The sequence below is a fragment of the Sphaerodactylus townsendi genome, linkage group LG13 (genome assembly GCF_021028975.2).
Source record: "Sphaerodactylus townsendi isolate TG3544 linkage group LG13, MPM_Stown_v2.3, whole genome shotgun sequence".
NCBI classification, from domain to species: Eukaryota; Metazoa; Chordata; class Lepidosauria; order Squamata; family Sphaerodactylidae; genus Sphaerodactylus; species Sphaerodactylus townsendi.
In genome coordinates, this window is record NC_059437.1 from 56850829 (window position 1) to 56876456 (window position 25628).

Sequence of the window (25628 nt, forward strand, 5' to 3'; positions counted from 1 at the left end):
GTGACTAGCCCAAGGTCACCCAGCTGGCGTGTGTGGGAGTGCGCAGGCCAATCTGAATTCCCCAGATAAGCCTCCGCAGCTCAGGCGGCAGAGCTGGGAATCAAACCCGGTTCCTCCAGATTAGCTACACGAGCTCTTAACCTCCTGCGCCACTGCTGCTCCTTCCAGCGTGTCAGTGATCTGACTCCAGGTATTGGGTTCTGCATCCTGCCGATCTGGTCTGCTAAGTTTGGTGCTTTCTCCCAGCATCATGAGCCTTCCTCCTCTGCCAGCCTCTCGTAAGACTAGACGGGACCTGCTTCCAGGAGAACTTGCCCCCTCTCTCCCCACCATCAGAACAGACCCCCAGACCCAGCTCCATCCCTCACTGTATATATTCCGCTATTAGTGCTGAAGCATTTTGGACTGAAGCAAAGTGGAGAGAGCCCAGATTTCCCCGTGGCTGGCAAAATGTTTCTTCAGTTTTCCTTTTTCTTTTTTTAAAATAAGCAGACCATCTGCTACCGGAGGAGCTGCCTGCCTCTTTCACATGTTGTGCGATTGCCTTTTTTAACGCCTCTCGTCAGCTACTTTGAACATCAGAAAAAATATGGGTGTGAAATATGTGTTGGAAACTAAATAGATGCCGTGGTTGTGCCAGCGTTGGAAACTAAGCCCACGGCTTTAACCTCACCTGGCCCAATTCCTTGGGGTGAATACTGCTGGCCTTCCTTGCAGGGTTGTCTGTAAACATCATTGAGTTGTGCCTGAGGAAGCTTTTTGAGCACAATACAAAAGGGACTGGTTTTTTTTGACCTGGACAATTAGGTAGCACCCCTGTCCAGAGATGCTGTCCTTCGACTGCTGTGTTCATCCAAGGAGAGTCGTTGTGGGTGTGTAGGAGTTAAACAGAAATAATGTAACCCTGGCATCTTTTTAAAAAACTGTGGGTTTGGAGCCCACCAACGGAGCTGCCACTTTAATTTTTGTGCTGCTCCCGGGTGCATGCTTGCTTTGCAGGCTTGCAGAGGGCAGCGCCAGGGTTGTGAGAGGGTCACTTGACTCTCAGAAGACTGCAACAAAGACCGTGAAACACCGTCTCTCCCTGCCAAAGCTTATTGCCTGCCTCGAGAACCGCTTTCCTGTAAAGAAGCATCATTGAGGAAGATTTTATTCCGTGTGCCAGTTTTATTCCGTGTGTCAAACAGTTGCTGGATGTTAATAGCTCTTGTCTGGTGTTAGATTTTGCTGCTTTATTCCAGGGTCTGAACAATGCTGTTGGTTTATCGTAAGCTGTTCCCTGAAGTCTTAAGGCTGCTTTTAAAAATATATTGTTTTATGGATGTGCCGCGTAGCAATTTCATGAGCCCTCTTGGGAGGTTTTTAATGGAGACCGAGGGACATAAAGATATATTTTTGAACTATAATTTAAATATGAGGACTTGCAGGGAGTCGCCCTATGGATCTGGTTTGCAGTAGGTTTTCAAAAGGCAAAGGAGCAGGGAGAGCACTTGGGAATCTGGTGAGAAAGATGTGAACTAACAGAAGTGGCTAGGTAAATTCGTGGAGGAATTCATGGCTGGAATCCACTGGGTGTGTGGCCGTGGTCTGGTGGGTTTTGCTCCTGTTGTTTGGCCCACATCTGTGGCTGGAGCAAAAACTGCCAGACCAGGGCCACACAGCCTGGAAAACCCACAACACCCAAATTCACGGAGAGTTTGGACTATAATCCCTAATGATTAAATGGAACCTCTGTGTGCAGAGGCTCTGAAGGACTGGTGCTGAGGACCAATGGGCATGGCCAGAGCCGTGATGTCTTGTGTGAGTCAGCCTTTAACCATGATTCCTTTGCAGGTGCCGGCAAGGAGAGAGACCTGAACATTTTTCCTTCCCTGGCTAGAGCCAGCTTGGAAATAAATCCTAGGTGATTGGGAATTAGTTCAAATGCAGATGGCACTAACTAAGCTAATGTTAAGCATTTGAACAGCTCAACCACCAATTCCCATCAGCTGATTCACGGGCTTTTCTCTCCCCGCTTCCTGAGAAGCAGCTTCCAAATGCAGCTGGGCAGGAAGGTGTCTTTTGGGGCCGCAAAGCTGCCAGCCTCCTTTGCTTCTACAGATCATGTGAGGTGGGGGAGGGCTCCCCCTCCCTCCTTGCAAAACTACTGACCATCAGCTGAATATGAGTTAACCGTCATGTGATGTGGCAACTAAGAAAGCCATTCTGGGCTGCATCAATAGGAGTCTAGCTCAAGGGAAGTAATTGTACCACTCTATTCTGTGTGTTTTTTATTTTAAATGTATTTTTATTTTTTTAAATTTGTATGAAATATCAGAATGCAGAAAACAACAAAAATCAAAATTAGAATACAGAAGATGAAAACAAAAAAATCATACATTACACTCTCTATTCTGTGTTGATCAGACCTCACCTGGAATACTGTGTCCAGTTCTGGACACCACAATTCAGGAAGGATATTGACCAGCTGGAATGGATCCAGAGGTGGGCAACCAAAATGTGAAAGTTCTGGAGTCCGTGCCCTCTGAGGAGAGACTGGGTACGTTTAGTCTGGAGAAGAGGAAGTTAAGGGGTGACATGATAGCCATGTTTCAATATTTGGAGGGATGTCATGTCAAAGAGGGAGCAAGCTTGTTTTCTGCTGCTCCAGAGACTAGGACCAGGAGTATAATGGATTCAGAGTGCAGGAAAAGAGATTCCACCTAAACCAGTGGTGGCGAACCTATGGCACGGGTGCCAGAGGTGGCACTCAGAGCCCACTCTGTGGGCACGTGTGCACAGAGTTCGTCATGTGATAATAGTGTAATTATTTCAGGGAGATTATTAGCATTAAACCTAAGACCTAGTTTTGGGGAAGCAGTGTAGGTAACCCTGTTAAGTGCTGTTAAACCCTACTGATTTTCATGGGAAGAACAAAAGTGTGATGTAAACAAAAGAGTTTACCTGGGAGTAAACTCGGTTGCTGGCAATGGGGTTTGCTTCTGAGTAAACCCTCCTAGGGTCGTGATTCACCCGTTAGAAGCATTGCACGGTTGCTTCAAAGCAAAGTCATCGACTACCACCAAGCTTACTCTCGAGTAACTCGCACTTTGGAGCCAACCGTTTTTTCTATACTAAAACCTCATCATTCAGGTTAAATTGCCATGTTGGCACTTTGCGATAAATAAGTGGGTTTTGGGTTGCAGTTTGAGCACTCGGTCTCGAAAAGGTTTGCCACCACTGACCTAAACATTAGGAAGAAGTTCCTGACAGTCAGGGCTGTTGGACAGTGGAATGCACTGCCTCAGAGAATGGCGGAGTCTCCTTCTTTGGAGGTTTTTAAACAGAGGCTGGAGGGCCATCTGCCAAGGGTGCTTTGATGGTGTGTTCCTGCATGGCTGGGGGTTGGACTTGATGGCCCTTGGGGGTCTCTTCCAACTCTACGATTCTATGAACTGGGGATGGGGGAGGTGGATCACAAAGACAGAAGATGGTGAGTAAAACCAAAAAGATACATACAATAGGTAGACTGTGCGCCTGCTTCCTGATAAAGATGGCCCTCCTGAATGTTTCTGTGGTGCATGTCATGCAGAATGGCAGCAGGGTGGGGGCCTTCTTGACCTCAGGCTAGCCATTCTGCCAGATGGGACCCACCACAGAGGCAGCGTGTGTGCGGGCAACTGCCAGTCCTACCGTTTATCAGGGTGGCGTCTTCAGAACAATTTGCTTAGATGAGCAGAGCTGTCGTGGCGGGGAGGCAGTCCCGCAAGCATTCAGGCCTAAGGCCAGGAAGGTCTTTGTAGGTTATTACCAGTACCTTGAGCTGGACCCGATAATCCAGTAACCATTAAATAGACTGCAGAATGAGCAGGGTTTTTTTTAGCATGCATGTTTTGCAGCTGTCTTAACTTGCTTTTTCCAGCAGTAATGCTGGATCCAGAATAACCCCTTGGGTCTGGACGGAGTCAGCAAATATCAGCTGGATCCCATAAAAAGTGGGCCATGTAGTGCCATCCATTCCTGACCGGCAGGGCTGTTGGACAGTGTGGTGGAGTCTCCTTCGTTGGAGAGTTTTAAAGAGAGGCTGGATGGCCACCTGTCAGGAGTGCTTTGATTGTGTGTTTCTGCATGGCAGGGGGTTGGACTTGATGGCCCTTGGGGTCTCTTCCAACCCTGTGATTCTATGATCTTCCTTATCTACCTACCTACCCAGAGGCCTGGGATCTGTCTGTCAGCAGCCCACCCGCACTTCTCACCCCTGTGCAAGAAGAGTCTTTTGTCACCTAAAATTCGCCTTTCACTTCTTTTGCATAACATGTACCATTTCCACTCATTTATGTGCTTGTTTGCTTGCTTGTTTGTCTGTTTGTTTGTTGAGCTTCTATCCCATCCCCTCCTGACCAGCATCGGAGTAGAGTGGCTGACAGCCTAAAATATGAACAACAATCCAATTTACATTCATTAAAACTTCAAAGGATGTTCCTGGTGCCCAAACAGACCATATTCATCACCGCATGACTACTAAGGCTAATAACACATCAACCAAAGCTAACAAATATCTAATCAACATGAATAATCACTTGGAAATACACAAAAATAATGTAACGATATGGATAGAGAAGCTGGCTACGATGTGACTGCCGCTGCCTCAACCGTAGGCCTGGTGGACTTGAACTAGATCCCACAGGGTTGTGTCTCTGCAGATGGAGCATTCCACCAGTCCAGGGCCAGAGCCAGAGCCAAAGAAGTTCTGGCCCTGGTCGAGGACAGCCGGACGCTTCTAGGGCCAGGGACCTCCAGCAAGTGGTTCCCAATAGAGCAGAGGTGTCCAACTCTGGTGCATCAGATGTTCATGGACCACAATTCCCATCAGCCCCTGCTGGCAGCAGGGGCTGATGGGAATTGTAGTCCATGAACATATGACGTGCCAGAGTTGGGCACCTGTGCAATAGAATGTAATGCTCTTCAAGGGTTGCAGTGGGGGTTATAGTGGGAGCAGTGGTCTCACAAATGTATGACTATCCCGACCATGTAGGGCTTTAAAGGCCAGTACCAAAACCTTGAATCTGAGCCCATATTCATCTGGGAGCCAGCTTAGCTGGTGGAGTACAGGCCATGTGTCAGATTTTTATGGCATACTTGTCAGAACTCTCATTGCTGCATTCCGGATTAGTTGGCGTTCCCAGTGTGGTCTCAAGGGCAACCCGGCATAGAGAGAGTTACATTAGTCTACCCTGGAGGTGACCATCGTGTGGATAAACATGAGGAGATCAGGGTGAGACCGAGAGGCTCTCAACTGCTTGGCCTGGCGAAGATGGCAAAGATGCTGTTCTGGCTGTATTGGTGACCTGGGTCTCTGCAGAAAGGGAGGCCTCCGGAGTCGCCCCCAGGCTCCTAGGGTACAAATGTTAATTCCATCCCATCCAATTTCAGCAGCTGATGCTCCAGTTCGGAGTCCCTTTGATGGATTAAATTCCACCGGCTCTGCTTCAGCCATCCCGCTATAGCCTGCCAAACACCTGGTCAGTATATCTAGGACAGCATCCAGCTGGCCCTCCATCAACAGAGACAGCTGGGAGTCCTCTGTGGGCTGATGACAGTCCAACCAGGAACTCCATACCAACTTGTCAAGAATCTCATGCAGATGTTAAATGACATTGGGGAGAGGATTGCCCCCTGGGGGCCTCCATACACCACAGGGTGTTGTGATGATATTCTCTCTCCCCTAGTATTACCCTCTGTCTATGATCCTGTAGAACCGCAGGGGTGTCCAACTCTGGCGCTCCAGATGTTCATGGACTACGATTCCCAATTGGCCATGCTGGCAGGGACTGATGGGAATCGTAGTCTGTGAACATCTGGGGCGCCAGAGTTGGACGCCCCTGCTGTAGAAAGACAAGCCACTGCAAGAATGTCCCATGCAATTCAGAAACAGGAAGTGGTGGGTCAGAAAAGCACGACCAACCATGTCGAATGCCACCATCAAAGCGAGCAATAAGAGTGTTGCTGACCCACCCCGATCCAGTTCCCCACAGAGTAACTGTGAGAGCGACCAGCACAGTTTGTGCCCCATGGCCAGGGAGGAAGCTGAACTAGAAGAGGTTCAGGGTCAAGGTATCCTCCAGGAAACTCTGGAGCTGTGGACAAGCTTGCCCACGTGCTTATGGGTAGGGATATTCCATGACATCACAGCAGGTCAGCTAATAGCTGCAGGCACCAGCCAGCCAGCAAGGGGTGTTCTCCCTGTGTGACATAAACTGGCAAAGATATGATACAGCCAAAGATATGATACAGCCAGTGTTGTGTTAGAACAGTGATGGCGAACCTTTTCGAGACCAAGTGTCCAAATTGCAACCTCAAACCCACTTATTTATTGCCAAGTGCCAGCACGGCAATTTAACCTGAATACTGAGGTTTTAGTTTAGAAAAAACGGTTGGCTCCGAGGCGTGCGTTACTCGAGAGTAAGCTTGGTTGTAGTCAGTGGCTTTCCCTTGAAGCAACCATGCAACTCTTCCAATGGGTGAATTACAACCCTAGGAGGGTTTACTCAGAAGCAAGCCCCATTACCAGCAACAGAGCTTACTTCCAGGTAAAGGATCATGCTTTAGTTCTTGGCATGAAAATCAGTGGGGTTTAACAGCGCTTAACAGGATTACCTACACTGCTTCCCCAAAACTAGGTCTTAGGTTTAATGCTAATAATCGAGCCCAGCAGCCCAGGCCAGCCTAGATGTGGGGGGGGGGGGGGCACTCTGTTTGCGTGTGCCCACAGAGAGGGCTCTGAGTGCCACCTCTGGCACCCGTGCCATAGGTTCGCCACCACTGTGTTAGAATGTACATTATCACATTCCTGGAAGCCATTAATCGTCATTTCCCCAGGCTGGAGATCTGCAACAATATGCTGCACTGTGTCTGAGGTGGCGGGGGCGGGGGGGGGGGCGGGGGGCGGAGGGGAGATGTAAGTTGTGGCTCTGCTAAGTGCCTTCAGGTTCCAGAGACTTAGAGATGCTCCTCCTTCTTAGCAAACTGTTTCCCCCCCACTGTGCCCCCTCCCAGCTTTAATGGACTTCCTGCTGTTGAAAATGCCTGAGCAGTCTTTCTACAGCAAGCTTTGGAGGGGTGGGACAGGCTTGCCCGGGGGATTAAATTCAACGCCTAGCAAAGGAACCACTGTGGAGCAGGGGCAGCAGAAGCCTTTTGCTGGAGACCCAGAGGGTGGGCACCTGCTGGCCGGACCCCAAATGTTGGCGAAGACGACAGCAGCTGGGACTGGGACGGAGGACTGGAGATTTGGAGGTGTTCCAGCAGTACTTGCAACAGGAAATCCTGGTGGAACTGGGATCGGGGAGGGGATTTCAAAGTGGAAATGTAACCAATTGCTGTGGACGTTGGCCGTCCAGTCTGCGGGAGGGGCGCCTTGAAATCCAGCTGGACTGTGTGCGTGTGTGTACATACGGCTGTGTCCTGTGACCGGATTTGCAAGCCCTCATAACATGGAAGGCACCCAACCCTGTTGCTTTTAGAAAGCGGTATCTTATCTACACACACGCAATAAGTGGCGCAGTGGTGCAGAAGTTCAGCGCTCAGAGGTGCAGCAAGAGGTTTGCTCCAGAACCCCCTGAAGAACATCAGAAGGACATGGAAAGAGCTTTACTGAATCAGACCAGGGAGGGTCCATCTAGTGCAGCATCCCGTCTCCCACAGGGGCTGCCCAGTTCTCCTGGCGGAGGGCGGGGAGGACCAACAACAGGGCATAGCACAGTGATGGCGAACCTTTTCAAGACCAAGTGCCAAAATTGCAACCCAAAACCCACTTATTTATCACAAAGTGCCAACATGGCAATTTAACCTGAATACTGAGGTCTTAGTTTAGAAAAACGGTTGGCTCCAAGGTGTGCGTTACTCGGGAGTAAGGTTGGCGGTAGTCGGTGGCTTTGCTTTGAAGCAACCATGCAACTCTTCCAATGGGTGACTCAACAACTCTAGGAGGGTTCACTCAGAAGCAAGCCCCATTGCCAACAACCGAGCTTACTCCCAGGTAAAGGATCACGCTTTAGTTCTTGGCATGAAAATCAGTGGGGTTTAGCAGCGCGTAACAGGGTTACCTACACTGCTTCCCCAAAACTAGGTCTTAGGTTTAATGCTAATAATCAAGCCCAGCAGCCCAGGCCAGCCTAGATGTGGGTGGGTGGGGGCACTCTGTTTGCGGGTGCCCACAGGGAGGGCTCTGAGTGCCACCTCTGGCACCCGTGCCATAGGTTCGCCACCACTGGCATAGCGCCCAAGCCTGATACCGCCTCGCAGCACTGAGATTCAGCGGTTGACTGCCTCTGACCGCAGAGGCTTGGATGTGATGGTTCCTGGATACCTCCACCCTGTGCCTCTTGGTGCTGCGGCTGGTGTGTGTGGTGCGGTGTGGTTCCTCCCAGCACGGTTGTGTCTGTGCGACCAGGCCCCGGTTGTGATTGTGGCATCATCATACAGGGGAGCAGTGCAGCAGGCTGGCTGATCAGTCAAAGGTATTCAGTTCCTAAATAAGCTCCATTCTGGGTTCTCCCCCACCCCCCACTGTATAATTTGACTGATTGTGATCACATATTTTAAAATTACCAGAAATCAAAGCCGGAAAATGGATATAACTGCTTTTTTTGTACTCTGAGCTGCATTAAGAAAGGGGCTACGCAACGAGTGTGCCTTCTCCCTCTCTCTCTCTCCTTTTTTCTTAAAGACAGTAATAGGAGAAAATTGGTTTTGAAACAGAATAAAAGTCCCTTTCAGGGGAAATCACCTCTTTCAAGGTACCTCTGCTGAAAGTAAAATAGTCGGTGATGAAAGGTGGTTGTGTGATTGTCTTTCATTTTAGAGAGGGAGGCTGGGACGGACGGGGATCTCTGGGGAAAGACGAGATTGGAATAATTACATGGTAACGAAGTCTTGTTGTGAAATTAGCATCTGAAGAAAATAGTGAAAAAGAGCTTTTATTCCTGAATGCTTCATTAGCGAGAGGAAAGTGGACCAATTTGGCAACTTCAGGCACCTGTTCGGGATTAAGTAACTTCTCCCTTGGTGTGTTTTCTCTTGGAAGTGCTTCGTGTGTTGCTCAGACCTTGAGTTGGGGAGGGAGGATTATCCTTTGGGTCTTCGGGCTCCTTTGAAAGGGGCAACCGAGGGACTTCTCACCCCACAGGGGCCCCATGGGAGCAGCCTCCAGACTCAGCCGCTGACGGAGTCCTCTGGCCAGCAGTCTCAGCGTGGCAACTGGGTGATGAGCTCCGTCCACTGGATGGGAACCCATCTGGAAACAGAACCTCCCTGCTGATGAAAACCATTGTAAGGAGATGCCGCATTGGGCAAGATCCCACAGGTCTGGTCTGCTCAGGGTGGCATCTCTGCCTGCTGTGAGGAGCCTTCCGGTGTTCTTGTGTGCCAGAGGGAACAGTACAAAGACCTGATTGGTTTTCTAGAAAAGAGATAGGAGGTGGAAAAGATTGCAACCCCTTTGAGACCTGAGTCTGCCCTCGGCCTGGGCATCTGACAAGGAGAGCTTTGACTCCCAAAAGCTTGCACCCTGAGCATCTTGTTGGTCCTGGGCTGGAATCTGGTGTAGTCGAGGAGACACGCTGCGCTGTGTGATGTCTGCTAACAGTCAGCCTGCTGTTCCTCAGTGCCTTGATTTTCATTTTGTTCTATGCAGGGGTCTTCTGTTGTTGTTTTGAACCATCCGTGATCACCGCAGGGAGTTGTTCTTTGGGAAGGGCCCTTGGCTCCCTGGCTGGCCGGTCCTTTGCCAAGGCCCTGGAACTCCTGCACTGCTGCTCCCTCCTCTGAGAAGGCGTGAGGTAGAGAACAGCCCACCTGAGCTGGACGGGAGAGAGGAGACCCCCCCCCCAAGGGGCAGAAGGCCCTGAGCAGTTCCCCCCCCTGATCAGTCGGCCAAGAGGCGGAAGCCGCTTGTCTCTACCGTGGTCCGTCTGCGGGATGGACACGTGGCTAAATCGCACTGACACAACCATTAACCAGTTTGCTCCAGCCAGAGACGAGGACGGAGAGCCCATTCCAATTTTATTCGCCGTGATAGGAGAACATTCCCTGGGGACAGCTGGAGAAATCCTGTTGCAGCTGGAGCCCGAGCACGGGGGATTATTGCTCCCTGGCGGGTCTGGCCGGCGAGCCGGGTTGCCACTCCTGGCATGCAGGAGGGCCAGAGAATCAGCTGGCTGCAGTTTTGGCCCGGGAATCCCTGAGTAGCCCCCCAGAGCTGCCCCCTTGCTGGTTCTGTGAGCCACTCTTTCAAAGGCACCATTTTTCATTGAGCCCAGTAGAACCTCTCTGTAGCGTCCTGGCACGCACGTCTCTTTTCCCCCAGTCACTGTGAAGATATTTTAAGTGGTCTGCTGGGATGCCTCTTCCTTCATCTTGAGTTGAGATCAGGAGGTCCAGAGCACGCTCCTTCTAGTGAGCTGTTTTGTGGGCAGGATATTTATTTCTTTTTCTTTAATATTTCCCTTTTATTGAGCTGCACCTTACCTTTAATCTGCAGAGGAGGGTGGCCGCCTCTCGTGCCCTCTTCTCCTTCTATAGCTTCCAAGCTTGTGAGCAACCAGGCCCACGGAGTCTTTCGTCAGGTTTCTGCTGTGCCCATGATGCCTCCCCTTTTGTGCCAAGCGTTTCGGTGCCCTACCTTGGTGGAAAGGCATTTAGCCTTAACCCAGAATCACAAGCCATGTTGTCTTTTTCTCCAGATGCCCTTTGGGTGCAATTTTTATTGCAGTTTTTGATCTCTCTTAAGTAGCTATTGTGTTCATCCCAGTTTTTCTCTCTCTCTGCTTTGCAGATTGCTGACATTGACCTATTTATTTTTTTACTCTGTTGGATGATAATTGTAGGGAGTGGCTACATCGGTCTGCAGTAAAACAGCTGGATTTAAATCCAGCAGCATCACAGGCCAACAAGATTTTGAAGGGAACTTTGACTCTGGAGACCTCAGACTCCCAAAACCTTGTTATTGTCTAAAATGCGACTGGGTTTGAATCTTGCTGTCCTAATAGATAAATCTACCCAAGTGTTGAGTGTGGAATCTCAAGAAGCTGAACTTCTGCTTCTTGGGGTTTTCTTTTCTTTTCCTGCATTTGAGGTTGCACTTTTCTTTCACCTGTGAAATTGCATCTGGGGACATTTGGCACATTGTATTGGCATGTCCAGAATTATTTATTAGATGGGTGGTTGTTGATCACTTTTGGAGGATGCGTTGGGGGGGGACGGCTGCCATCTTGCATCTGCTGCTCTGATGAGGTCTCTAATCCCCCAACTCACAATGTTTGCACTGGAAATCGCCTCTGTTTATTGTCTGAAAAAAGGCTAAGGTGACTATAGTCAGTTGGAAAGTCAGTGGCAGGGCAATACTTCAAACGGTTTCCTGAGAATAAGCCCCAGTGAATAGATCTCAGTAGGATTTTCGTAGGCCTGATTAGGATTGTCCTCTTGGATGGGGTTGGATTAATGTGGAGGGGAGACCCCCCTTTTTTCCCTGGCTTTTCTCTTTGCAGCAGTTTTGGTGATTTGCCGTTTCAAAAAACAACCTCTGCACAGGTCTGGTCTGACATATGCCGTGTGGATAGGCAAGAGAGAGTCCAGGTATTGCTGACATCGTAGCCATGAGGATCCAACGTGCAGGGGACTCTGAGCCAATCTGCATGGTCACAGATCACAGCTTTGCTTCTCCACCTACCTAATTAGATTGGGGGGCGGGGGGGGGGGGGCAGTAAATAGGGCCAGAAAACAGTGGCCCCCTAGTTGATTTTGATGGAAGGCATTGCTTGGATTTTATGATTCAGGCCCAGACAAAAATTGCCTGTCTCTGCTGTGTATAAAAAACTAGCATCTCAGGAGGGAAGGGTCCAGCCTTTATCCTTTCTGTGATGTGCTGCTTTTCTTAATGCAGAGTCAACATGTGTTTCAGACGGGTGTGTGTGTGTGTGTGTGTGTGCGCGTGTGCGCGTGTGCGCACGAATGTGTGTGTGCACCTCCATCACAATCAAATGTGTTCCAGCCTCCGGGAAGGATTATTTTGAACATGCAAGTCAGCCCCAAGCCCTGAATCCTTGAGGTGGTGCTCAGACAGAGTCTTTGTCACTTTGAGTAAGATCAGTGAAGAAATACAAGCAAAAGCGAATTTAAATCTGATCTTTTTTAAAAAAGGAGTCCATTATATTAAATGCCCTCAAAATAACCTCTTTTAAATTGATAGCTGAATGCACTTCAAACATGCATATTAAAATCCGTACTCTCTCAAAATTGAATCAACCCCCCTCCCTCCCAAAACACACGCACGCACACACGCACATTGAACGGGTCTGTTTTTCTACATAAAAGAACAAGCTGAGGACGAAAAAATGACATTTGAGGTCAAGCATTATCCGTATGACATTTTGTTGGCTGTGCTGATTATGCAAATTGTCACTATTTAAACTCTTCTTATGGACGTTTACTTTTTGTGTCACCCACAGTCCCCTGCTTCTGCATATTTCTGGGCTTTTGCATAAGTGATCTTGCTTTTGGCCCAGAAAGGACCAGACAAAACTCCTTAATGTCCCCGTGTCTTTTTAAGTAAATGTGCTTTTTGCAGTTCAGAAGTTGCAGGGCCAAAGGTTGTTCTCCAGAATAGTATAGAGCACAGGTGTCAAACTTGCGGTCCTCCAGATGTTATGGACTACAGTTCCCATCATCCCCTGCCAGCATAATGCTGGCAGGGGATGATGGGAGCTGTAGTCCACAACATCTGAAGGGCTGCGAGTTTGACACCTGTGGTATAGAGGTTCTGTTTAATTGCAGCGATAACCCCTTAGTATTTCTTTGTGTGTCATAATAGAAAACAGATGAATTAGACAGTTGGGTTTTAAATTGGCGATTTCTTGTTTGTGACCTAAATTGTTTGATGGGAAATCCCCTCGCCCTGCAGTGGTGGGCAGCAAAAGGGAAAAGGTGAGCGGGTCTCCCACCATACGCAGAATGCCTTTCTGTATGTACATCTTAATTTTTTTTTCAAAGCCAGCATAATCTGCAACCAATATTTCACCTTTCTTGGATGGGGTTAGACCAGGGGTAGGGAACCTGAGGCTCGAGAGCCGCATGCGGCTCTTCTGCCCTTGCACTGCTGGCTATGGCGGGCGCAGGCTTAAGCGACGTTGGGCGAAGGCCGAACGTAGCCCCATCGCCTACCCGCCCTGCAGGCAACCCAGGGCAAAGAGCGCATCTATGCGTTTCTCAGAATGAGCAGAGTAAAAGGTTAAAAGGCAATATATAGAGTGTTATCTTTATTTTAAATGTCAAAAATTATTTGCGGCTCCAAGTGTTTTCTTTTCCCATGGAAAACGGGTCCAAATGGCTCTTTGAATGTTAAAGGTTCCCTACCCCTGGGTTAGACTCAGGAGTGCTTTGACTGTGTGTTCCTGCATTGCAGGGGGTTGGTCTGGATGGCCTTTGGGGTCTCTTCCAACTTTATGATTCTGTGATTCCCCTTGAGAGGCCAGGATTGCAGCTTGGGTGTGCTGCTGGGTCCAGCGGTCACCCTAGAACAGTGGTGGCCAGATGTTCGTGGACTGTAATTCCTAATGGCCAATTGGCAGGGGCTGATGGGAATTGCAGTCCATGAACATCTGGAGTGCCATAGGTTGGCCTTAGAACATCGGATGACTGTGATGGTCTGGAGTGCTTTTGCCCACCTTTGACCTGTGTGTTAGCTGTGCCTATTCCTGCATCCATCCAGTCTAATCATAGAGATCCATGCCTTTGTTACATTAAACTTGACTACTGCAGTATACTCTGGGGCTACCCTTGAAGAGTGTTTGGAGGTTGCAGCTAGTGTAGAATGCTGCAGTATTGGGTAGAGCCATCTATTGGGAGAATATGGCCCTAGTACTGTCAGTTTGCTTCTGAGTGCAGTTCAGGGTGTTGGTTTTGACTCCTAAAACCTTACATGACTTGGGATCAGAATATCTGAAGGATTATCTTCCCTATGTGTTCCTTCCAGGGTACTAAGGTCACAGGGATTGTTCTCTTGATTGTCCTCTTGGTCGGAGAAGTTCATCTGGTGGATACACAAGAGAAGGCCTTTTCAGTGGTAGCCCCCAGTTGTAGAGCAAGCTGCCCCGCTCACATCCAATCTTTAGGAAGGCCGAAGGCAATTTTATTCACATGGCACTTGATTAATTCTAGTTGTTCTCCCTTCTGGCAGTTTTAAATTATTGATTTTAAATTAGGGGTTTTATGAATTTCATTATGTTTTATTGTTGTTTATATTGTAAGTCTCCTTGAGTCCCTGAAAGATAGATAGGCTGCTAATAAATGTTTTAAACAAGTCAATCAATCTTCCTCGTTCATTTAACTTCCCAGGAATGCTGGCTTTCCCCCTGTCAGTAAAATCCCACACAGACACACAATGGAGCACAAACCTTTGCCCAAAAGATGCAGACTGTTGTGTGGCCACTTTGAGCCTTAGACTTCCTTTGGATCCTTGATATGACAGCTGGACAGAACGCCTGGACTGTTCTGGAAGTCTTTCCAGGCTGGAGAGAGACTTCGAGGGGGAACGGAGCATAATTTTGCTTCTCCTGTAAAATAATTCTGTGTAGTGAGCTTGGAAGGAGCCAAATCCTGTCCCCAGCTCCCAGTGGTGGAGGATCCCAAAAATTTTAGTAACAGGTTGCCATGGTGGTGGGCTTCAAACAGTGGCGTAGCGCCAATGGGCCTGGGCAGGGCACAACGGGGACGGGGACGGGCATTCCGGGGGCGGGGCATTAATAATGTCTCTGTTACTGTAAAAAACTCTTACTGTAAAAAAAAAGTTCCTAATTTCCAGCTGGTATCTTTCTGTCCATAATTTAAACTTATTACAGCAAGTCCTATCGTCTACTGCCAACAGAAACAACTACTTCTCTTCTAATTGACTGCCTGTCAAATACTCAAGACTTTCAAATACTTAATTTTGTTTCTAGAACTCAAAAGAAGGAGACTTTCCTTAAACAAGGAACTTTACCATATTTCTAAAACATGTTTTTAAAACAGCCCGACAGGGAGAATTATCGCTTTCTACGCCAGCTAACCAGCCACATAGGAAACAACAGGACTTTATGATTTTTTGGACCTAATGGAATTTCTAACGGAAAAGCGGACCCAATTAGTAACCCCCTCTCGGCACACACAAATAATTAGTAACCCACTCTCGGGAACTGGGGAGAACCTGCTGGATCCCACCTCTGCTCTCCCCTCAACATTAACCTGCACCTCGACTTTCATCCCATGGATTTCAGTTTGTGTTCCTCTGGGGTGTTGAGTGAAGACTGATTCAAGAAGCATGGAGTACTGAGAGCAGCTGAGAATTGGAGGAGGGGTGGGGAATGGAGGAACGGGGGAAATTCATTTGCTGAAGATACTACAAAATTTCAGGAGCTTGAAGAGACTGGCTGGAAGGGGGGACCAAGGTGGCCCATTCCTTATCACCCCCGAATTGCATACCATAGTTTCATGCTATGCGTGGATTTCGTCCTATCTTCAGCCAGAACTCTGCAATAAAACTGGTAAAAAATTCAAGAATACTTTGTTCCGGGGCGGAGTTCACTTTGGATGATGATGCATAATGTATTTTGTTTTGCATGGTTAATTTTGTTCTGTTAGTCCTGGGGAGGGCACAGAAGCTCTGAACCTCCTGCTGCTACCCAGACATCTATTTGACTCAGAGAGTTTCCAGGGGGAGGCTCTGTTGGTCTGCAGTTGAAACAGAGGCATTAAGACCTCCACCCTTCGTGACTTCTATTCCCTTCATCACTGGCCAATAGCTGCATCACGCTCAGTTTTCTCCTGTTCTGTTGACTGACGTCTTTCTTTGTTTGTTTGGTTTCCTTGCAGTGCATTCTGGAGTGACGGCGCCTGACCCCTCCCCCAACCCCTCCAGCCATGTTGGCCTGCTTGCAGAGGACGCAGAATCCCCCCAGCCAGCACCTGGCATGTCCCAACAAGACCCTGGAGCCGCGCAAGTGTAAGTCCCTTGACTGGCCTGTTCGTGAGCTGACTGGTGCCCATACCCCAGGGGCGGAGCCAGTGGTGGGATCCAAAAATTTTAGTAACAGGTTCCCCATGTGGTGGGATTCAAGCTGTGGCTAAGCGCCAATGGGGCTGGGTGGGGGCATGACGGGGATTGGGCAAGCATTCCGTAAGTGCAGGAGCATTCCTGGCAGGGCTGTGGCAAGGACGAAGCCGCTGCGCCCAGTCCTTGGCCCGAAGCAGATGCAGAAGCAGGCTGCCACTGCGCGGTCTGCACCTCCTGCTGAACTGCTTCAAGTTCTCAGCTACTGCTGAGGAGGAGGGTTTAACTAAGGCAAAATCCGGGTGGCAAAATCACCCATTAGTAACCCCTCTCGACACACAAATAATTAGTAACCTACTCGAACCTGTGAGAACCTGCTGGATCCCACCTCTGGAGTGAGGAGCTACCTAAAATGGCACCACTTGGCAAGCACTAAGAGTGCGGCTCACCGCCCCAACTCTCTGGCTTAGTGTGGCCTCCACAGCCCTTCCTGGGGCAGCAGAGTCTGGGGGAGGGGGAGTTAACTAGAAGGGCCGGGGGAGGGGCAAATGGAGACAGAAGACAGCAAGGCCAGGAGAAGAGGAGGGGGGGGGGGAGTTGCCAAGGAGGGCCTTGTCCCCACCCACAGTCTATTTGTGGCCCTTCGGCCTGCACTACATTAAAGGTAATTAAAACAGCCTTCAGGCAACAGGGTGGCAGCCAGGACGCTCCCAGCCACCCTGTTGCCCTGACGGGCCCCATCCTTGTGACACTCCTGCCTTAACCGCATTCATATGAACAAAAGACACGGGTGGTGTTGGGTGCTCCCACTGGGGCTATTCTACAGCGTGTCCTTCAGGTGTTGTCCACTGGCACACCTGTTCTGCCATTCTTTCCCTTTAACAGACAGGAAGTGTTGGGCGCGATCAGTGCGGGATTCCTCCAGGTTCTCTTTGCTGAGCTTTCTAAAGGGGAAGTAATTCCAGCCGCTCAAGGGAACGGGGTGCCTCAGAGGTTGGCATAATTTATTCCAGCTGTGGCTGCGCTCCTCCTGGAAGTGCAGACACATGAGTGTGCGAAGGAGGGTTAACGCAGGGGGACGGCGCGATGTTGTTGTCATTGTGCAGGTGAGGAGAAACGTATGAGGCCACAGCGACTTGTGCAAGAGGTTGAAACCAGAAGATGGGAAGGGGAGAGCCCGGTGGTGTCCGCTGTCCAGGCAGGAAGAGCGAACGGCTGGCTCCGCTCCCTCCCTTTTGATGCTCTCTTGCCTTATTGAAAAAGACATTTATTTAGCTGATAATTAAAAAGAACAGGAAAAGCAGATGGGAAGCAGGCAGGGGGGTGGGGGTGGCACAGTTAGCAGGAGGGGAGAGCTGGTGAGTAGAAGGAGCAGCAGCGCCAAGCAGATTTTAGGCTGTGTTGGCATGGCAGAGAGAGAGGGGGGGGGCCCCGGCGAGGAGAGGGCTGTTCAGCATTGTCCACGGGGCTTCCCCACCGTGGGTAACTGGCACCGCTTCTTTCCTCCCTCCCCATTTCCTTCCGCCCTCGTGTATCTCCTTCCCTGCAGCCCTGTAATTACTTCTCCCGGTTTAGCTTTGGCTCTGCGGATCCTGATGAGTTGGCCTTTCTGATAAGCCATAAACTAGTTACATTAAAATAGGTTTGGAAAGGTCACTTCGGCAAAGCACCTGTTTCTGGGGGACTTTGTCTCTCAATCCAGAGCTATGATTAAATGTATATTTAATGAGCCGGGTTTTAGACGAGCTGACTGTGACCTCCCACAATGGCTGGCCAGGCGCATTAGGGATCGCCGACTGATGAATGTCGTGCCTTAAACCAGAGGGGCCCGAGGGGGGGGGTTCCCCTGCCCCTTGCCACCTTTACCTCAAGGGGACAATCCACAGTCTCCCCTTCCTCGGTCTCAGCGGAGATTTTCAGCGAGGTCCCCGCCACTCCCAGCTTGTTGAAATGGAGCATCTGCCAAGTCGTTGGGCTGCAACAAATTCAGCCATTTTGGAGATTTCCTCTGCCATGTGTGTGTGCTGCTGAAAGAGGGTGGAATGGCTTGCCCAGTAGCTGCTTTGCCCTGTTTGGAAAAGCAGGCCCTGCCTGGACCTAAATTCTGCTTGATTGCGGACTTTTTGTAGAGGTAAGGATGCCCCATGGACTTGCACAATGTGAATTTGCCTGGTTTTCCTGGTGGAGGATCTGGGGGCATGCTTTGTTTACATTTGCTTATTTAAAGCATTTTAATGTAGCCTTTGCACCAGAATGGCATCCCCGAGGCATTCTTAGTTGCATATGCTCAGGGTTCTCTGTGCATACTCTGTTCTCCTTCTGGCCAGGCTGTGTTGGACTTGGTGTTGCTCCATATGACATTTTTGGAATGCATCCAGCATTCCCTCTGGCTGTGCGTGGTGGGGGTCAGTTGGGGGGGGGGGCTGATGATCTGCCTTTTGGAGTGGTTCATCTGCTGTTCCGTCAGGGTAAATTATGCAAATGAAGGGGCTCTTCCAATAGGTGCTGTGTGGCATACATTTCGGAGTGCAGGCCTCCTGGGCTTAAGATGCAGGGGTTTTATGTTGACCGCAGGGTTTACCCAGCCCTGCCCACCCCCTCAGACGTGCCACCCCCTTTCTGTTTCTTGCAGTCATCGTCCTCCCTGCAAATTCTGGAGATTTGGCCCGTCCATCTCTGCCTGCATTCGCCACGGCTCTTAATCAAAGTTTTAGCTGATTGTCGGATTCTCTTCGTTATGAGGGAGAGGCGCCCCCCTCCCCACCTCCTGCTATTTCAAATTAAATTCCAGGTGACATTCAGGGCTGTGCATCTGTCTTTGAATGTAAACCCCTCCCCCCAGTGTTGTTTATTTTTATTGTTTCGATTTCTATAATCGCCTCAGTCCCCAAAGGGGATCTGATAAGCCCGTGAAGTGAATCCTTGGCACTCCAGATGTTATGGACTACAATTCCCATCAGCCCCTGCCAGCATGGCCAATTGGCCACACTGGCAGGGGCTGATGGGAATTGTAGTCAATAACATCTGGAGTGCCAAAGGTTCGCCACCACGGACCTATGCTAAGCTGCAGGGGGACTTAAGTATTGCACAGATGAATTCATAGTGCTGGGGTGGGTGGGATTTTGGCCAGTGTGCTGGGCACAGGGGTGGGGGGCTGCTTTCTGCTTCTCCCGAGTGTTTCCTTACATAATCGGAAAAGAGAACGCTTCTTAAAACTAGACACGATTTAGAAGCGCCTCTGATTACTTAATTTGCTCCTGAGTATCTCAGTAATTATCTTTATGGGCCTTCTTTCTTGTCCTCTGGCATCGTTTGCGTTGATATTAAGCGAGGCTGGCTCGCAGGGCGGCAGCGGGTTGGCCGGTTGCGACGGCAAAATCCTATTATCCTGCCGGTGCTGCTGATTAATTTTTGTATTAATTTTACGTCAAAGGTGAGCCTGCTAATATTTGCTCCCCTGCCTGTGCGGGGAACGGCCAGACAGGCTGGCAATTCTGAGGCTTCCCCTTGTTAACGGGGCCCTGTTTGTTCAGGCCGGCCACATAGAACCCGCAGGGGGGGTGGGGGGTGGGAGCTTAGCTGCAAGGAATGAAGGGAGGCTCTCTCCTTTGAATCCTCCTGCTGCAGAATTGGCTTTTCCCCCTTGGGGGAGCCACACTCTGGCTGGGGTGTGTGTGTGTGTTTATTTGTTTATTTGTTTGTTCAATTCAATAGACCGCCCACCCCTGAAGGGCTCTGGGTGGTGTACAAGGAATAAAAACAACAAAATCACAATCTAATGATTAAAACTGACTCAGTTAAATAGTCTCAACAACAGAAAAACCTAACGTGAATTGGCAGTCCGAGGGGGGGGGGGATCCCTCCCCGAGGGGACCGGCACAGCACATGGTGGCCAATGTTGGTAATCTATTGGGGGGGGGGGGGCAGGGGGAATAGGTAGATGGCAATCAGCGACTGCTCCCCCCAAAGCCCGGTGGAACAACTCCATTTTAAAGGCCCTGTGGAACTGTCCAGGGTCCCGCAGGGCCCTGTTGGCCGGAGGGAGAGCGTTCCACCAGGCAGGGGCCAAGACAATAAAAGCCCTGGCCCGAGTGGAGGCCAGTTGCATCATGGAGGGGCGAGACCACCAGCAAGTTTGCCTCCATGGATCACTGAGGCCTAGTTGGGACATATGTCGAGGGGTGTCCTGCCCCCTTATGGGGTTTTCCAAGCCTTTAACTTACACATAGTGCCCTTTCCTTGCTAGTTATTGGATCCTGGCCAGACCTGGTTGGGTTGTCTCAAAAGCCTCCTCAGCAGGAGAGCTGAGGAGAGACTCCGGGAAGGAGGGGAGCCCCGAGGAGGCCACACAATGAAGGAAAGGTGTGTGTGGGGGGGGGGGGAACTGGGGGCTGAGCGAGAAGCCCCAGAAGGAGAAGGCAGGGAGGGCTGCAGAGTGGGGCTGAGCAGCTCCAGGGCTCTGGAGTTATTTTGACAGGCAAGGAAGGAGAATGGAGGCATGGCCTAGTCAAGAGTCAGCAGGGGGGCTGAAGGAAGCGAGAGGCCCCCTCGGGGGGGGGGGTGGTGGTGGTGGTGTTGGAGGCTAATGCAGAGTCGCATTGGTGTGTCCAAATCCCCGGCCTGGATGCAGATCCTCCGTGGCATTTGCTGCCAGTACATCCAGGTGAGCAGGCAGCCCTCGCAGCATGAGCACTGATGGCGGCCAGATGTCCCATCCCGACTTGAACTAGCCAGCAGTGTGGGTTCTGGTTTGTTTAGAAATGAGTGCCGTGACCGTGGGCATTCCTCCCTCTCTTACCTACCGCCAGTGAGCACACCTGAGCTCACCTGTGCCTTTCGCAGAGGCCCAGTGTTCATCTGCTTTGCATGCTGCAGTGTCCTAGGTCCAGCCCCTGGTGTCAGCGGTTGGAAGGATCCCAGGTAGCAGGTGTGGAGAAAGACCGGGAGAGACGCAGGAGGCCGGAGCGCTCTGGGGAGCCAGGGCTGTGAAGGCAACCTGGTCTACTGAAAGAGAAGGGGAGGCGTCTGAGGTTGCCCTGAGGGTAAGTTATGTTCTCTGCTCAGCTGCTGGCTGTAAAGTGGGGTCAGGAAGCTTTTGCTCTCCCTCTTGGCCGGGAAGAAGGTCCGTTCTCTCGATGGTTAACTTCGTGATAAATTGTTACCCCTATCTAAAAAGATGGCTGCCTGCTTCTTTTTGCGCTCGGAAGCATTAGAGTGGAAAGCGGTAAAGGCTTTGGAATAAATCAATACCCAATGTTTACGATGTATAGAGTTTTCTCCAAAGGTACATGGAATTTTCCGAGGTCTAGTTGACCCTGGGTGGGAGGCTTTCATTTCACGCCAAGAAATCTGTCTTCTTTTGGGAGCAGCAGTGTCCTTCGGGTAGGCTCCGAAACCACAGGCCACGGGATCTTGCTGGGCTGACTCCGGGGGGTGGGGCTGGGGGGTCCTGTGCTTCAGTGATTCTTCTGGAGCTGACCCTTCTCCAGGGTCGGCTCCAGAAGATAGCATTGAGAGGCAGGGAGTCAGCATCCTGGGAGCGTCTTTGTGGGGTTCTCTGGGGCTCAGTCCTGTCTCCAGGGCTGTTTAACATCTACACCACAGGTGTCAAACTCGCGGCCCTCCAAATGTTATGGACTACAGTTCCCATGCTGGCAGGGGATGATGGGAACTGCAGTCCATAACATATGGAGGTCCGCGAGTTTGACACCTATGATCTACACGAAGCTGCTGGGAGAGACTATCAGGGGGTTTGGAGTTGGGTGTCAACAATATGCAGACAGCGCTCAGCATCAAGTATGCTGATCACCCCTGTTTGGCTGGGCACCTTGGATTTGGTTCCTGTTTTTTTGAGCAGGGGCTCCTCTTGAGCAAAAAGAAGAAGCAACATCGAAGAAGAGGAAGAAGAAGAGGAGGAGAGGGAGGGAGGAGTTTGGTTTCTATCCCCCCTCTCTGGGCAGGAGACTCAAAGGCTTAACACAACCTCCTTTGCCCTTCCCTCACAACAAACACCCTGCGAGGTGGAGGTGGGTAGCTGAGAGAGGCTCCTAAGAAGCTGTGACTGGGGCCCAAAGGTCACCCAGCTGCGTGTGTGGGAGTATACAGGCTAATCTGAATTCCCCAGATAAGCCTCCACAGCTCAAGCGGCAGAGCGGGGAATCAAACCCGGTTCCTCCAGATTAGATACCTCCAGATTAGATACCTCTTAACCTCCTATGCCACTGCTGCTCCTCAGGGCACCCAGGAAGAAACCACTCAAGTCTGTACCCCTGCTTTGAGCTCATGAGGAGTATTTTAGCTGCTGAAGTATTTTTTCATCCCATTGTTTTGATAATATCTGTCTGAGTAGGTAAAATCTGGTCATTTTGTGATGTGCCACAGCAGGTCTCCCCTGCGGGCAGAAAAGTCTTCTGCCACCTCTTCTGCCTGGGAGCCCTCGCAGGTCCCTCGCAAGATGCCTTCTCTCCCTCCCCCACCCTGGCACCCTCGCCCTTCCTCACAACCCACAATTTCGGAGAGGCCCTGGGCACGTTCCCCTATTTCCCATTCCGTTGCTGAGACTGTGCAGAATGGAATTGGAGGGGCACCCCCCGCCTCCTCTCCTTGTCCATCCTTTCTGGGGGCCCCAACCCGCTTGTAATCTCTGGGGAGCTCCTGGCGCTGGGCGCTCTCCTTGGGCTCAGCAGGGTGCAGACTTGAGTGGTTTCTTCCTGGGCGCCCTGGGCGCAACGTGGGCACTCTCTCTGCACTCAGAGCTCTTCCCATGTTGCAAGCTCAACAGCACGGGGATGAAGTAATCGAAAAGCCCAGGAAGTACACATTACAAAAAAATGCTGCTTTAGCAGCAATTAAGTGTTACGAGAGCTGGATGCTTTTGTTGAGCAGCGGGGTGGATCAGGGGGGAGCTTCTGCTCCTCGTCTCGAGCCTGCCCCAGCTGAGAGGAGGAATTAAAGGCCAGGTTTTTGCCAAGGAGTGGGTTTCCCCAGCACGGGTTCTCTCTGACAAACATAATTCTTGTGCTGTTTGTAAGGGTGGGATCCTGGTCCAGTTGCTCCCTGGTGACCAGATTATTGAAGAAGAAGAAGAAGAAGAAGTAGAAGAAGTAGTAGTAGTAGTAGTAGTAGTAGTTTGGATTTATATCCCCCCTTTCTCTCCTGCAGGAGACTCCAAAGAGACTTTTACAATCTCCTTGCCCTTCCCCCCTCACAACAAGCACCTCTGTGAGGTGGGGTGGGGCTGAGAGAGAGGCTCGGTAGCTGTACATTAGCCCAAGGTGCCAAGCTGGCATGTGTGGGAGTGCACAGGCTAATCTGGAATTCCCAGATAAGCCCACCTCCACAGCTCGAAGGCGCAGAGCTGGGAGATCAAGCAGGTTCCTCCCAGATTAGATACCACGGAGCTCTTAACCTCCTACGCCACTGCTTCTCCTGAAGGAGTGCTGGGTCCATTTTGGGTTAGACAGAGAGGTCATCTGGGCCAGAAGGAATTGGTTGAGAGACCGTATAGTGGACACCTCCCTTTCAATTCCATCCCCCTCCGGCCTTTGCCCCCCCTGCTACCCCTTCTAGAATACGGGACAGAAGCAGTATTTGTATGCCTGGCAAAATTAAAATGAGAATGCCGCGTGCTGTTCCTGCAGGGAGTTCACTGGGCCTGTTTCCCCCCTCCCCTTTTTAATTGCTCTCATATATAGGGTGATAAATGGCTTCATTTTATGTTCCTTCTTTTTTAAAAAAAATATAGCTGCACTATGAAAGACTGTGGATTATTAGTAGGATATTGGTTTTTGTGTGAGGTCACCTTAAGAATGGGGAGGCAGGCACTAACCTAACGTGGGTCTCAGAGATGGCTGACTAGGGAGCAGAGGCAGGCAGGTGGTAGAGGGCTGGACTCGCCCCCCTTAAGATGAAACCAAACCTTTTGTATCCCTGGAAGATCACCCTGTGAGATACACCTTTATTACCCGCTCGGAAGGGGAGCATTGCTTGGAGTGGGTCTTCGGGCCACTGAATTGTGGCATCAAGAGGCAGGGATTCCCGGTGAGAGCGCAGACCCGGAGCCCTGCCCCTCCCTCTGTATTCAGCTGCTGGCTCCCTCAGTGGCCAGGGGCCCTGCAGAGCGGATAAAACCTCCTTCCAGAGAGTCGCTGTACCGTCAGAAGCCCCCGTCAAGGTCCTGCGGTGTGTTTCTTTTGGCCCTGTCTCAACTGAACCTATGGTGGAGCAGGTTCCTACTGAATAGATGCCAGTTCCTGCATCACGGGGAGCTTCAGGTCCTGCCGGGCTTGATCATCACAATCGGAAGAGAGGCAGCGGATTTTGGAACAGACGATGAATGCTGAATGCAAGGCAGATGGCTACTGTTCAAATGCGTTGATCTCTGCCTGGCCCAGGACTCCTGCTGTGCGCCTTTCCCCCGGTCCCAGTACACCCCAAACTCCTAGGCAGGATCTGCCTCCTGAAGGCACTCGCTATAGCAGGGGCACCGTTCTGACCAAGAAGACCCTGGTTCTCCACCCTCCAGGAGGTGTCAGTGGAACGTCCGCTCGTTCTTCCTGGGGAGCTGGACATGCTGAGCCAAGTTAATGGTTCTCCAAGAAGAAGTTAATTGTGCTGCGAGAAGGGACCCTCAAGCCTTCCTCTCCTCCTCCTCCTCCTCCTCCTCCTCCTCCTCCTCCTCCTCCTCCTCCTCCTGGCCTTGAAAAGGACTAATGAGGTTCAACTAGTGCAGGGGTCTGCAACCTGTGGCTCTCCAGATGTTCATGGACTACAAATCCATGCTGGCAGGGGCTGATGGGAATTGTAGTCCATGAACATCTGGAGAGCCGCAGGTTACAGACCCCTGCCCCAGAATAACAGTTGCAGGGATCAGTTCCCCTTTTAAACACTTGTCAACATATCTTTCTCTTCATAGAGTTGGCACAGAAGAGATACCAAACCATACAAAAGGTTAGTGCATAAATGATCATCATCACTGTACATGTAGGAGAGGCGGGCGAGATGTAGAGCAGTCTAGGGTGTGCGTGTCACGGGTCTGCAACCTGCGGCTCTCCAGATGTTCATGGACTACTTGACCATGCTGGCAGGGGCTGATGGGAATTGTAGTCCATGAACATTTGGAGAGCCGCAGGTTGCAGACCCCTGAGCTAGTGCTACAGACAGCATTGATGCATATCTGTCTACAGCACTAGTTGAACCTCATGAGTTCTTTCCGAGGCCAAGAGGAGGAGGAGGAGAGGAAGGCTCGAGGGTCCCTTCTTGGAGCACAGTTAACTTCTTTATTAGCTGTAGAATGGCGGGATTCAAGTCCGTGAGCACTTTAGAGACTGGCAAGAGTTTGGGTGACTCTCACAAGTGTATACCTTGAAAATCTGGCAGGTCTCTGAAGCGGTCCCGGACTCAGATCTAGTTGTCGTGCTGCAGACGACTACCTGAAACTTTTATGAGCTGAGTGGCCCCCTGGTGCCAGGGCTTTGAAGCAGAGCGGAAAGTAACGATTAGTAAGAACATCCCAGGAGGGAAGGGAAGGTTTTGGTGCGCTTGCCTTGGCCTGGGCGTGGCCACTTGT

General features: G+C 50.6%; 1 protein-coding gene across 2 annotated transcripts in view; it reads left to right on the plus strand.

Annotated features, from left to right (window-relative positions):
• FAM222A (family with sequence similarity 222 member A) overlaps positions 1-25628 on the plus strand; it is a 92687-nt gene that overhangs the window by 30968 nt on the left and 36091 nt on the right. For both annotated transcript variants that reach the window (XM_048514814.1, XM_048514815.1), the window contains exon 2: positions 15883-16012. In XM_048514814.1, coding sequence (XP_048370771.1) covers positions 15931-16012 — 82 coding nt within the window. In that variant the 5' untranslated portion in view covers positions 15883-15930. The remainder of the gene's footprint in view (positions 1-15882; positions 16013-25628) is intronic.